The sequence below is a fragment of the Trichosurus vulpecula genome, chromosome 9, assembly GCF_011100635.1.
Source record: "Trichosurus vulpecula isolate mTriVul1 chromosome 9, mTriVul1.pri, whole genome shotgun sequence".
Classification (NCBI taxonomy): domain Eukaryota; kingdom Metazoa; phylum Chordata; class Mammalia; order Diprotodontia; family Phalangeridae; genus Trichosurus; species Trichosurus vulpecula.
Window position 1 is genome coordinate 111383457 of NC_050581.1, and position 14027 is coordinate 111397483.

At 44.3% G+C, this 14027-nt stretch overlaps 1 protein-coding gene across 1 annotated transcript; it reads right to left on the reverse strand.

The window, feature by feature from the left end:
- Positions 1-9229: 9229 nt before the first annotated feature.
- LOC118832200 (cathelin-like) lies at positions 9230-12648 on the reverse strand. The gene is made up of 5 exons (XM_036739601.1): positions 12639-12648; positions 12367-12569; positions 10787-10894; positions 10460-10531; positions 9230-9355 (listed from the first exon to the last, which is right to left on the reverse strand). Exons 1-5 carry the CDS (start codon positions 12646-12648, stop codon positions 9230-9232), a joined length of 519 nt encoding a protein of 172 aa, XP_036595496.1.
- Between the last annotated feature and the right edge of the window lie 1379 nt (positions 12649-14027).

Below are 14027 nucleotides of genomic sequence, written 5' to 3' on the forward strand. Positions count from 1 at the left end.
CAAAGGAATTTCAAATGATGTAATTACAAAAATATAAACTTACTCCCCCAATATATGGTAGATATAATCTTCCTCTCCCCTTACACCACCTCAGTCTCTGGGGAGGGAACAGGGTTAGATCCATAGCTTAGAGCACAGTCTTAAGTTGCAAGTCCAAAACACCTCTTGGGCTCAAGTCCCCGACACCCTGACTTCTCAAGGTTTCCTTTCTAGGCTGGTTGTCTGCAACATCCCAACTGCAATCTTGGCTGAAGGTCTGAGTTCACCATGGCTTGAACTTCCAGGTCCAATGGAGTTTACTACCTGTACATGAAAACTGAGGACAAATGAAACAGAATAGAAACAAACAGCCCCAGATCTGCTTCTCCAAGCTGAGGTAAAAGAGAGGAAGTAGGGGAAGGCAATCCTTCCTCTTTTTTTCTTTTCAGTGAGGCCTTCAGGGTTAGGTGACTTGCCCAGGGTCACATAGCTAGTAAGTGTCAAGAGTCTGAGACCCGATTTGAACTCAGATCCTCCTGACTCCTGGGCTGGTGCTCTATCCACCAATCCTTCCTCTTTCAATGGTTCCATTCATGGTCTGGTGCTGTGGGTGAAGTGTGATCCTCTGGAAGGAGAGTACAGGAAAAGGGTGATAGGAAAGAACAAATGTCTCATTCTCACCAGTTTTAAAGATGCCACACAGCCAATAAAAGGGGGCTACTCCTCATGTGGCAGGGAATGAAGAATGTCTCCGTTTTAGGACATCTGGGTGTGCCCAGGCAAGACACTGCTTTACTTATTTAAATATTTAGGATTCAGTCTTTGCAATTGTATTCCATATCTTTTTCTCATTGTTTCTCTTTTTGTTTTCTTAATAGATTCTGATCTTAGCTTTGACTATACATAGGCAGCTTACTCCGGTATAATTCCCATGTCAATAACAAGTCTTTTACTATAAATTACCTATACTAAATTCCTTCTTTAATGTGCATGCATGCCAGAAAACAAAATTGCCTATCCTCTTTTGTTTACCTTATAGGTTCTACTATTTTTATGTGCTTGTTTTTTGAAGGGCAATGGGAGTTAAGTGACTTGCCCAAGGTCACATAGGAATTGCATCAAGTATCTGAGGCTGGATTTGAACTCATGTCCTCCTGACTCCAGGGCCAGTGCTCTACTCACTGTGCCACCTAGCTGCCAAAGAATTGGTATTCTTCTAAAGATGATTAGCATCTGAATTCAGATTGGAAGAAAGAGAAGGGTTTCTTCAACTGGTGAGGATGTGGAAAAGGTGAATTCCAGGCTTAAGGGATAGGTGATTTGGGCAGGACAAGACTGAGTAACAACTAATTGATGGCCGAATATATAGTATGTGTGAGACATATGAAATAGTTAAGTTTCCACACAGTTGGAATCATAGAACCACAGCCTTGTGGCAGACAGGAACTGTTCAGATAAGATAAGGGTCCCAACCAATCAGCAGTGAATGGAAGGGGCTCAGAGACCATTACCTTGGGGGGCCTAGGCAAATCAGCCAGGGTTAATCCCAGCTCAGTGACTTCTTGTTACTGAGCATGCTTAATAAAATTCATGTATATTACCTTCCACGCCCTGCATAGAATTAGGACTTCATTAGGTGAACATGCATTTCCTGACCAGGGAGTGGGAACATATCAAGGAGTTACACAGGGTGGGCGTATAAGGAAGATTATAACCTGGAAGGATCAGGACCAATCCTTATATAGAAAGGGAGGAGTTATGATTATTAATCCCATAAAACTTGCTCTTGCTTCTGTACTCGACACACTCTCCCTTACTAAGGGGGTATGTCCACTTCTCCCGAGAACCTAAGGGAAAAGTCCTTCAGCCTCTCCAATATAATAAAAAACCTTGAAATGCTAACTTTGAAATTGAGTCTGGGATCTTCTTTATAACATTCTGTAAAGGAAATGACATTAAATAAGCTTAAGAAAGCAGGGTAGGCTGGAATTGAACTAAACTCAAAGCAGCTGTGGAGGAACTCTTCCCCTAGGTGAATGAATGATCTGGGGCACAGGGGTGGGCCTCTAGGTGAGTGACCATCTAGGGAGGAGGGGCCTCTCCAAAGAGCATCTGGTGCTGCCCCAACTTGGACAGCTTGTACTGCTGCTTAAGAACCATATTCTACCACAGTAAAGGCATTTCTTACTGGAAGACTCTGAATGTTCCATTTTTCTTAGACCAGAAGAGATTTTAATCTCAGGCTGAGAAATTGCGGTAGCCAACAAATTCTGGTGCAAAGACCTTAAAATTCAGCATGTGGGGTAGTCAGAAGGACAAGAGCTATCAATGCCGGGATGGGCCGATTCACATGGGGATGTTTATTATTGTTGTTGTTCAGTCATGTCTGACTCTTCGTGATACCATTTGGGGATTCCTTGGCAAAAACACTAGACTAGTTTGCCATTTCCTTCTCTAGCTCATTTAACAGATGAAGAAACTGAGGCAAACAGGGTGATTTGCCCGGGGTCACACAGCTAGCAAGTACCTGAAGCCAGATTTAAACTCAGGAACATGAGTCGTCTTGACTTCAGACCCAACACTCTATCTACTGTGTAACCTAGCTGCCCTACAAAGCTGGATAGCCAGTGGCGAAAGCTGAGAGGGACAAGGAGGATACTTCCTGGCCTGAGCCAGGCTGAAGGACCAATAGTATGGATAGGTTTGTGGTAGTCCTTGCTTACAAATCTGGTATTGTTTTCATATACATACATACATATATGTATGTATACATACACACACAACTTTCTTATTTTACTTTTTTCAGTTAACAAGTATTTTTTTCTCCCACCCATTTCCCTCCTCCCATTGAGATAGAAAGAAAGACAATACCCTTGGGGGGGAAAAATATGGATAGTCAAGCAAAGTAATTTTTTTGTATTGGCTATACAAAAATAGTATTTCTCATTCTACGTCTACCTCATAACCTTCCATTCTGCTATCAATGCAATATGTTTCAGTGAACCTTGGAATTGCCCTTTAGCCCAGGAATTCCAACGCACCTATTTCAGGAAATGATCTTTGGATGGAGAGAGGAAAAATGGTTGGTCAAAGACTAAAAGGGGGGAAAAGGCTTGTAAGCATCCCTAAGATGAGGGGTTAGATGAGGGCTTCCCAGCCAGTACCTACCTCTATAAAACCAGGGTCTGGGGGGGAATTGCAATATCATGGGATTGTCATTTTTCATGACATTCAGGAGTGTCAGCTCTGGAGATCTTGTTCTATTTGAAGCAATTAGTGATCCTGGCTACCTAGGGGTCAAAAGATAAACTGAATTGAGTTTAAAACCTGTAGCTTTAGCAAGAGCTGGTGAAGACTTTTCTCCAGATCCCTTACTTTCCTCAAACTTGGGGAGTACGGAGAGGCCTCTGGGTGAGCATCCATATGGTAGAGAGGAACCTCTCTGAGAAGCACATAGGGATTCCCTAGGGGTGTGCCAGTAAATTTTTAACAACCAGCTCTCCAAATAAAGGCACATTCCATGTTTAAATTTAATCTACATTAATATTTTCTCCTTCAATTTCTTAAATGTAGACAGAACTTGCCAACATATGAGGTGTAAATGCTCACACTAAAAATTCACCAGTTCTCAGGAGTTGGTAAGGTAAGCCCCACCTACTTGCCCTGGCCTTCTCAGACCTGACTGAATATCTAGCTTTGTTCAGGCCACAGCCATGGCCACCTCCATCTCCACCTACCATGTGTCTTTGTGTTGATTTTTGAATAAAACAACTTTTTTGACAACATACCCAGACCCCTAGTACTTTATCATATACAAATCAAAGCAGATTCTAGCCTCAGCTGGAGACAAAACATGTATGAACTAGAGCCATATTATGAAGGTGCAAAAATGCTAGCTAAGGGGTCTCCATTTTATTCTAACCATCAGGGAATCATGAATGATTTTGAGTAAAGGAGTGATATGGTTAGACATGTCCAAAGGAAGAATGTTTTAGCAGTTATATAAACCAAGGGCAGCTGTATTCATGGACAAACACCTCCATTTGTTTAAGAATAACCTCATTAGTGGAAATTGATTGACTACTCAATGCTCTACGCCTAGGTGAGGGGCATAGTCCATGGGGAGTTTGAGAGAAGAGAGATTCTGGTCTTTCTCTGTCTCTAAAGGGACCTCTCCTTGGAGACAATTTGGAACCATGTCTGTTTGGGGTTTTTTCCTCTCTAGATTATAGAAGCCAGGAGACCAGGCTTTCTCCTCTCTCAAACTCTTGCCAACTCCACCCATCTCACAGGCACAGTATTAAGTAATCTATCTCTACCAATGAGGAAAGTCTTATATAAATGATCTTTGATTTGGTTACATAAACTACATTTTTTACACAAATACAATACACAGGGAGAGGCCAACTAGGGCACACTAAGATTTGAGGAGGAAAAGATCAGTTCTAGCTGAGGATCAGAGGAGACTTCTTGAAGACACGATCCTTGGATCCTGAAGAAGAGGAAGGATGTCAGTAGATGGAAATGGAAGATCTATTGCAGGCACAGGGCAATGGCCTACCAAATATATGAGGAAAGAGAGTCAGTTGGAATGAGAGAATAGTAAATAGTCCAATTTGTCTAGAGAACAGAAAATGGGAAAAGGAAGATGAGAAAATAAGGGTGGAAGGATCTCAGACTCCCCCTCTGTCATGCTGGGGGCCACGATATCCCCTCTCTGCTTCTCTACCATTCCTCTCCCCTTCTTTTCTTCCCTTTGAGACATTTCAAGATCCCCCTCCGTCTTTGATCTGACACTCTGTTGGAGGGTTACAGGCTAACAGATCATTTTCTTTCAAATAGAGTAGTTACTGGGGGATTTGGGGAGAAAAGAAGTAAGGCCTGGGCTGACCTGGAACCTAGCTCTGTCCTTTCATGGGGGCAAGGTCAGGCTCAGAAGTTCCCCAAAGGAGTTTGAGGCATCACACTTAAGAGTTATGTTGGAAATATTTATCTCTGGCCACACAGACACGTGGACAGCACCAAAAGGTAGGTGAGTGTGATGAGATGAGTGCTGGTCTTGGAGTCAGAAGATGAGAGTTGAGGGGTCAGAGCCAAGATGGTGGCTGGAAAGCTCCCCGCCAGGTCCCTCCAAAAACCTATAAAAATGGCTCTGAACAAATTCTAGAACTGCAGAACCCACAAAATAGCAGAGGGAAGCAGGGATCCAGCCTGGGGCAGCCTGGATGGTTGCTGGGTGAAGTCTATGGTGCATGGAGCTGGAAGTGGAGGGGAGCGGAGGGGAGCAGAGCCCAGCGTGGGTGGTGGCAGGACCAACCAGACCAGGAGTCAGGCAGAACAGGCTCTAGCGCCCTGAATCAGTGAGCTGTGGCAGTTACCAGACTTCTCAACCCACAAACACCAAAGACAACAGAGAAGGTTAGTGGGAAAAGCTGCAGGGGACAGAGTGAAAAGACTTCGTGGTTCAGCCACTGCCCTGGGGACAGCGGGGGTGGTGCAGCTACAGAACTACAACTGCAGTTGCTTCCAGCCCCAGGCCCACCTGGTGGGAGGAATTAAGTGGCAGAGCAGAGCAGGAGTGCAGAGCCTGCTGAAGATCTGAGTCAGGTCCAGATTGGTGGTTCTTGGGGAAGGAGGAGTCCTGGTGTGGCAGAGCTGGCTGTATAGAAATAGCTCTGAAAACAATGGTGCATCCCCTCAAGCTTGGAACAAAGTACTCTTTACTCTAGAAGCAGTCATACCCCTATGAAAAACTCAAGAGTCAAGTAAGTTGTCTGGGAACATGGCCAGGCAGCGAAAATGCACTCAGATTCAGTCTCAGACTTTGGAATCTTTCTTTGGTGACGAAGAAGACCAAAACATACAGCCAGAAGAAGTCAACAAAGTCAAAGAGCCTACATCAAAAGCCTCCAAGAAAAACGTGAACTGGTCTCAGACCATGGAAGAGCTCAAAAAGGATTTGGAAAAGCAAATTAGAGAAGTAGAGGAAAAATTGGGAAGAGAAATGAGAATGATGTGAGAAAACCATGAAAAACAAGTCAACAACTTGCTAAAGGAGAACCAAAAAAATACTGAAAAAAATACAGAAGAAAACAACACCTTAAAAAATAGACTAACTCAAATGGCAAAAGAGCTCCAAAAAGCCAATGAGGAGAAGAATGCCTTGAAAGGCAGAATTACCCAAAATTGAAAAGGAGGTCCAAAAGACCACTGAAGAAAATACTACCTTAAAAATTAGATTGGAGCAAGTGGAAGCTAGTGACTTTTTGAGAAATCAAGAAATTATAAAACAGAACCAAAGGAATGAAAAAGTGGAAGACAATGTGAAATATCTCATTGGAAAAACCACTGATCTGGAAAATAGATCCAGGAGAGATAATTTAAAAATTATTGGACTACCTGAAAGCCATAATCTAAAAAAAGAGCCTAGATATCATTTTTCTTTTTTTTTTCTCTTTTATTTTTTTTTTATTTTTTTTAAATTTATTTTATTCATTTATTTAACATATTTAGTTTTCAGCATTGATTTTCACAAGAGTTTGAATTACAAATTTTCTCCCCATTTCTACCCTCCCCCCTACTCCAAGATGACGTATATTCTGGTTGCCCTGTTCCCCATTCAGCCCTCCCTTCTGTCACCCCACTCCCCTCCTATCCCCTTTTCCCTTCCTTTCTTGTAGGGCAAGATAAATTTCTATGCCCCATTGCCTGTGTATCTTATTTTCTAGTTGCATGCAAAAAAATTTTTTTTTGTTTTTGAACATCTGTTTTTAAAACTTTGAGTTCCAAATTCTCTCCCCTCTTCCCTTCCCACCCACCCTCCCTATGAAGTCAAGCAATTCAACATAGGCCACATGTGTATCATTATGTATAACCCTTCCACAATACTCATGTTGTGAAAGACTCACTATATTTTGCTCCTTCCCAACCCATCCCCTCTATTGAATTTTCTCCCTTGACCCTGTCCCCTTTCCAAATTGTTTGTTTTTGATTACCTCCACACCCATCTGCCCTCCCCTCCATCATCTCCCCCTTTTTTTATCTTCTTCCCTCTTCTTTCCTGTGGGGTAAGATACCCAATTGAGTATGTATGGTATTCCCTCCTCAGGCCAAATTTGATGAGAGCCAGATTCACTCATTCCCCCTTCACCTGCCCTCTCCCCTCCTCCCACAGAACTGCTTCCTCTTGCCACCTTTATGCGAGATAATTCAGCCCATTCTATCTCTCCCTATCTCCCTCTCTCAATATATTCCTCTCTTATCCCTTAATTTGATTTTATTTCTTTTAGATATCTTCCCTTCATCTTCAACTCACCCTGTGTCCACTCTCTCTCTCTTTATATATATATATATATATATATATATATATATATATATATATATACATACATACATATATACATACATGCACATTCACTTATATATATATATATATGCATATTCCTTTCAGCTACTATGATATTGAGGTCTCATGAATCATACACATCATACACATAAAGACAAGTAGGGCAAGATGATTTATAGAATGTCAGAACTGGAAGGGATTTTATGGGCCATATAGTTCAATCTTTCATTTAATTCAGGGTCATCTCCCCCATAACGTGTTTGACAAGTAGTTGATGAAAGAGGGGGGACAAGCTGGAGGACAGCCACAGGCACTAATCATGTCTCCAGAAGTCCATTCCCTGGACAAAACTCCCACCACTCTATCCTACTTGTAGCTCTGTCTGGGCTCTTTTGCCAGGCCACAACTGACCATACATTCATGGGCATTCATAACCTTGATGTTGCTGAAGAAAAGACAGTAGATGTTGACTCCTTGGCCTTTGAGTTAACTCTCTATAGAGGTGAGAGTGAGGGAATGTGTGAAAATTTCTGAGTTCTGCTGACTGTGTGCCTATTTTTGAGTCTTGAGCAGGAAGAGAGAGTCTCTAATTCAGAGGCTTGGCAACAAGTAAATACTAGGGCAAGTGAGGGGTTTGCCAACCTAGCCTGAGTGTCCCCTGACAGTCTGAGAGCCTCTGGGTCCTAGTGTGATATTGGTTTGGGGGAAGAGGGATAAGAGATCTGGATCTGAATTCAATTCTTGCTAGTAAAATTCTTTCTTATTCAAAGGGACAAGTCTTCCTTTCCCCTCTCTCCACACGCACTACTGATGGCTTACTCACAAGAATCACTGGATTGGGTTCTCTAAAGTGAACTGGGTCTCAGTAGGTAGCTCATTATCAGGGTAATGGAGTCATTTTCACTCTCTTCTCCACCATGAGCCTCATCCGCACTGTTAACCAAATCTGGTCAATTCTCCCTCCTATCCTGTCCACTTCATCTTTCCCATCCAATCCCTCTTTTCCATTCCCAGAACCACCAGCCTAGAGCAAACCCTCATAATCTTTCACCTATTGCAATAACCTCCTGACTGGTCCCCCTGTGTCTAATCCCTCTCTTCTCCACTCAATCCTAGACACAGCTTCCTAATGAAATTATCTTCCTAATGAAAAGATATGATCTTGTCACTCCCCTCCTTCCAACAAACAAGCAAAAAACCTTCAGGAACTCCCTATTGTCTATAGGATAAATTATAAACTCTTGAGGAAGGCCTGATATTTAAGACCCTCTTGGCCCCAATCTACGTACACCACCTTACAAATTGTACCACTTAATGCTCTAAATATTTCGCAATCAAACTAGATTTCTTGCTATTCCACAGTCTTATCTTCACCTGGCCAAAGAGGGTTCCCTGTGCCTGGAATGTATCCCTTCTCATCTCTGCCCATTGAAAGCCTTCTCTTCCTCCAAGGCCCAAGTCAGATACCACTTCTTCCATGAAGCCTTTACAGGTGTATTGCCCCCACGGGCCTAACCATAAAATGATCTCTCTCTCTCTCTCTCTCTCTCTCTCTCTCTCTCTCTCTCTCTGATTCCCTAGGCCACTTTGTCTAGATGTTGCGTGGTCCCAACTCACTGCCACATGTTACATGGTGTGCTTCCATTTTGGCTCCCGTTCTCACCCCTCCTAGATGTTAAGCTTCTTCAGGGGAGAGATTTTGGGTGATTTTTTTTTCATCTTTTTATGTGCAGTCTAAGTACTTAGTGATAAGTACTTAAATGTTCAGCCAGAAATGACCTGAATGGAGAAGGAAGTCTGAGAAAACACGGAGACAAAGAGAGTAAAACTGGAGTTTATTAATCTGAGTATACCAAGGCCTAAAAACAGAAGCTAAGGTTCAATCTCACATAAGAGTCTTACCTCCTATGGGAGCAGATTGTTAATTAACTTATCAATCGCGTTTTTTATCCCATTCTTAATTCTGTCATGCAGTCCCTTCAATATGTTCCCAAACTCTCTGAAAAATCCAATTCTCTTGATCTTTCCAGGCTGCAGAGGGAAGACGAACAGAACTCCTTAGTCCAGGGCCCTTGAGGGTCAGGCCAAAGAGGGAAGAAAACCTGCCCACCCTAGGAATGGAGTAACTTAGAGATTCTTGAGACTCACAGCTTGGAGGGACTTCTGCAGTCCTCTGATACAACCTCCTCACTAGAAAGCAGGTAACAGACCCAGGACTCAACCCCAAATCTTCAGCCTTGCCACTCTAAATCCAGTGCTCTACCCAGCACAGAAAGCTAAAGCTTCAGGGGCTTCTTCATGTTCATTTTGAAAAAGATAAGAAGTCTTCCCAGGATGCCCTCCTCCTGTTTCTGCACCCAGGAGATGTAGAGAACAAGAAATTCCTACCCCAGCCCTTTGAAGTTTCTCCCCTCCAGGAACACCCTGGAACCAGGTCACATTAATTATGGCCCTTGCACAACCACACCTGACCACACAGCCTGCTCTCCAGAGTGGCTGGCAGGGATACTGGCTGTGCCCACAGCCCACCCCACCCTATTTCTGCTACCACATCTCATTACTGGAGACAGAGCTGAGCTCTTGGGGTTAGCAGGATAGTCAGACTGAATCACAAGACCTGTTTCTGTTCATACATTACTTAGCACTATGGCTTTGGGGAAGGTCACTTCATATTTCTGAACCTCAGTTTCCTTTTCCATAAACTGGGGGAGGGGGAGTTGGATTAAATAATTTCTAGTGTTCCCTCCAGTTCAAAATCCTCTAGTTGATTCTCTGGAAACACAGGTCTAGGCCCTTCCTGTCCCATTGGCCTTCTCTACTTCCTCCTCTTTCCCCTGGACTCTGAAGTCAGAGACCCCTCTAGCTGCAATGTCATGGATGGGAGAGAGGGAAAGGGCAGAGAAATGCTTCTGCCTCTGTATCTACACCCCTTCCTGGAACCTGGAGGAAGAAAAGGGAGGCTAAGCTGAGGCTAAGGTCAGAAAGAGGGCAGAATGGTCAAGGTTAATCCCAAACCCCTCCTCTAGTTTGCAGATCAATCCCAGCAGCCTCTAAGAGAGAAGGCACCATAGACCCCTAGTGGGGTCTGGAGGTCTGGGCTCTTCTCCCAGACCCCACAGAGGATTCATCGCTTACCCCATCACAAGAAATATCAGCAGAGGGATTAGGAGAATTCAGGGCAATGGCTCCAGTGCATTCTTTCACCACCTGTGAAGGGTTGCAGAGAGAAATCAGGACTACCTGTCTGTAACCTCTGCCCCTGACATGCCAGGGCCGACAACAAGCTCGAGCTTTGTTCCAAGCCAGCCCACTAGAGAAGTTTTGTGTTTCTCATCTTGGGCAAATCACTTTCCTCAGGGCAGTAGGAAAGCAGAGGTCAGCACCCTCCCTGCCCCAAAGGTGAATATCCCCAGAAAGAGATTCATTCAGTCAGTGTCCCTCCCCAGTCCAGGACACTCTCACCCCATTTTCCTTGAAGTCACATTCATCTGGATTGCGATTTTCAGTATTGGGGCACACAGTCTCTCTGATGGTGAAGCTCAGAGGTTGAGGAGTAGCAGGATCATTGTCCTGGGGAGGAAGGCAGGACAGCCTTTTAGACCTAGGCCACATCCGAGCCCCTGTGGGGCCAGGAGCAAGCTATTTAGTAATGGAAGGGACCTTAGACACCATCTAGTCTGACCCCATTGAACTAGGAAGTAGGAAAGTTAGCTGACTTGCCCAAGGTCACACTGGCAGCAGTGTCAGAACTGGGGGCCCCACAGGAGCTCAGATGTGGCCCCTGTCCTCAAGGAACACAGCAGGCTTCTTGGGAGACAAAAATTCTCAAAAGGGAAAAAAAAAACCAATAGAAGTTTGAATCTGTTCAGAGCCACATGAGAGTTCCAGTAGTGACAAGAATCCTGGATTTGGGGTCTGAAGACCTGAACATTATTTGCATTCTGAGTGCTCAGCATTGTTCCTGGGATATAGCAAGGGATTTAAACAATCAATAAACATTTATCAAGCACCTACTATGTGCCAGGCACTGTGCTAAGTACTTAGAGATCCAAAAACAGGCAAAAGACAGCACCTGCCCTCAAGGAACTTCCAGTCTAATGAGAGGGAGACCTCAGGCAAACAAATATACACAAAGCAAGCTCTGTGCAGGATGAATAGAAAATCATTAAAGGAGGGAAAGCACTGGGTTCAGAAATGCCTTTTCATTCATTCATTCATTCCTTCATTTGTTCAGTCACTCATTCCCAGTTCTATTATTTACTGCTTTTTACCCTTCATTTCTCTGGGCCATGATCCTTCTTGGTAAACTGAGGGGGTTAAACTCAGTGACATCTAAGGTCCCTTCCAGATGGACAGCCCATGATCCTATGCAGTGCTGTAGGGTATGTGGAAAGAAAAAGAGAGATCCCTCTGGCCTGGCATCCCTGCTGGGGAGCTTGAGCTCTACTCTGAGGTGGGAGCAGGATTGGAAAGTTGAGGGAAAGGGAAGGGGAAGGGAATTCAAGGCATGGGAGTCCTCACAGGGCTACTGGGAGATAGGCCAGGCATGGATTATTATACCCAATTTACAGATGAGAAAACTGAAGCTCAGAGAGGGAAGACAGCTTGCTCAGAGTCAAAAAAATATGTCAGATCTGGAATGAGAACTCAAGTCTTCTGACTCCAATAGAAACAGTGAACTTTATATATATAGTGCTTCTATGTGCCAGGCACCGTCCTATGTGCTTTACAATTATTATCTCATTTGATCCACACAACAACTCTAAGAGGTTGGTGCCCACTTCACAGTTGAAGAAACTGAGGCAAACAGGCTAAATGACTTGCCCAGTCACACAGTAAGTGAGTGACTGAGAGTGCATTTGAACTGAGCTCTCCCTGACTTTCAGGGCCAGCACTCTAGCCACTCTGCCACCTAGTTGCCCCTCTCTTTCTACTACATTACAATGTTTCCCCAAAGGGAGACCAAGGTTTTCTGGAGTGAAGGGGTCATATTAGAGAATATTGGCTGGTGGAGCCCTCCCCCTTGCCCCAATGTTACTCACTTCCCCAGACTGCAGATTCAAGATTGAGAGACGAAAGAGGTTTTCTGATCCTGAATTCTTGTTGTATTGTTGAATGAATCCATTCACCAAATCCTTGTATCTCTGGTTCTGGCCATAGGCATGTGGAGTCATCAGGCTGAGCAGCCCCAGCACCAGTAACGGTACCTGCATGGTTGAGCCCCTCATCCTCTTGGCCTTCAATGCTGTGGGCAGAAAGGAGCTATCCTTTATTCACTGGCCCCTTCTCATCCTTACACAAGGGCAATGGATACCTCCAGCCATTGGGTACCAACAGTTCCCTGAGGTCTGTGCCTTCCCCTATTCTTTTGTTGTTGGTCATTTCTTGTCCCCAGGGCTGGGAGTCCCCTCCTCCAATTTCCTCATGCAGCTCTGGAGTTAACCAAAAGGAAGTGTTTGGGCAACCAGGGACTTATGCAGAATGGGTAGAGGAGGAAGGTGGGAAGATTAGGGAGGTAAAGGGATATGAAGAAATAAATATTTTCCCCATCTTTCTCTGACTTACAAAATCCTAGAGGGCCTGCAGATGGGTGGATGGTCCAGTCAGCTAGCACATTGGGTTGCCTTTCGAATTACTCAAGAAACTTTGCAATAGAGTTAGGGTTGCTTAAAGTGACCTCTGGATTCTCCTCTGATCCTTCCTAAAATGGTCAGGCCTCAGGCCTCCAAAACAGATGGTCCAAGAGTCAACCAGAGATTTCTGGTTCCCTCTATGATTCCTAATTCCTTCTAGTAAAGCATTCCCAGTTTGGCCCCTGCCTCCATCCCATTCAGCTCAATAACTCTACATGCTGACAGATCAGCCCTATAGGCTGTCCATCTAACAGGATATCACAGGCCAGACAATAGGTTTTTTTCAGCCAGAAGAGGTGACTCTAAGCAGAGACTAAAAGAGTGTAAGGATTCTGAGAGGAAGAGCTAGAGAGAGAGCATTGGTGCTGTGGGGATTCCTGGCTTGTGCAGATCCAAGGAGATAGAAGATGGAATGAGGCTGAAGTATAGGCTAAGCAGGGGATAGACAGACAGTCAGCAAGTGAGTGGGTGGGGAAGGACCAGGAGGGGAGGAATCAGGAAAGGTCTCATGTAGGTTCCTTACAGGGAGCAAGGTAGGGATTCTGAAAGGTGGATATGAGGAGAAAGAACATTTCAAATATGTTGGACCACCTTTGCAAATGCACAAAGGTGGGCGATGATCTGTCAGATTGTAGGCGGAACGAAGGTGAGATTTTTGTTATAATCTTTTTTGGAGTTCATTTTCCCAGGCTTCTCCTAAATTTTAAACATCTGAAGGATCAACCTCCTTTGAACCCTGGAAATTCACAGCTATTCTGAGCCATGTAGGCTTTGGTGCCTTCCAACTCTGAGCCTATTAGTCAAAAATGTATGTGTGTGTGTGTGTGTGTGTTTGTGTGTACGTGTATGCATGTATACACATACATGCACATATATGTTCTGAGGTGAGATATTGCCGGGGGGAGCTCATTTGTGGAAGGACGTTTAGCCAATATCAAGAGGGCCCCCCCCCAGCTTGATCCCAGATGTTGGTGCTGTCTCTCTAGGTCTGGTAATGTATAGAAAGAGGAGACCTCTGATAGAGAGAAGAGCCCTCTGATGGAGAGAGGAGATCCCTGATACCAACCCTT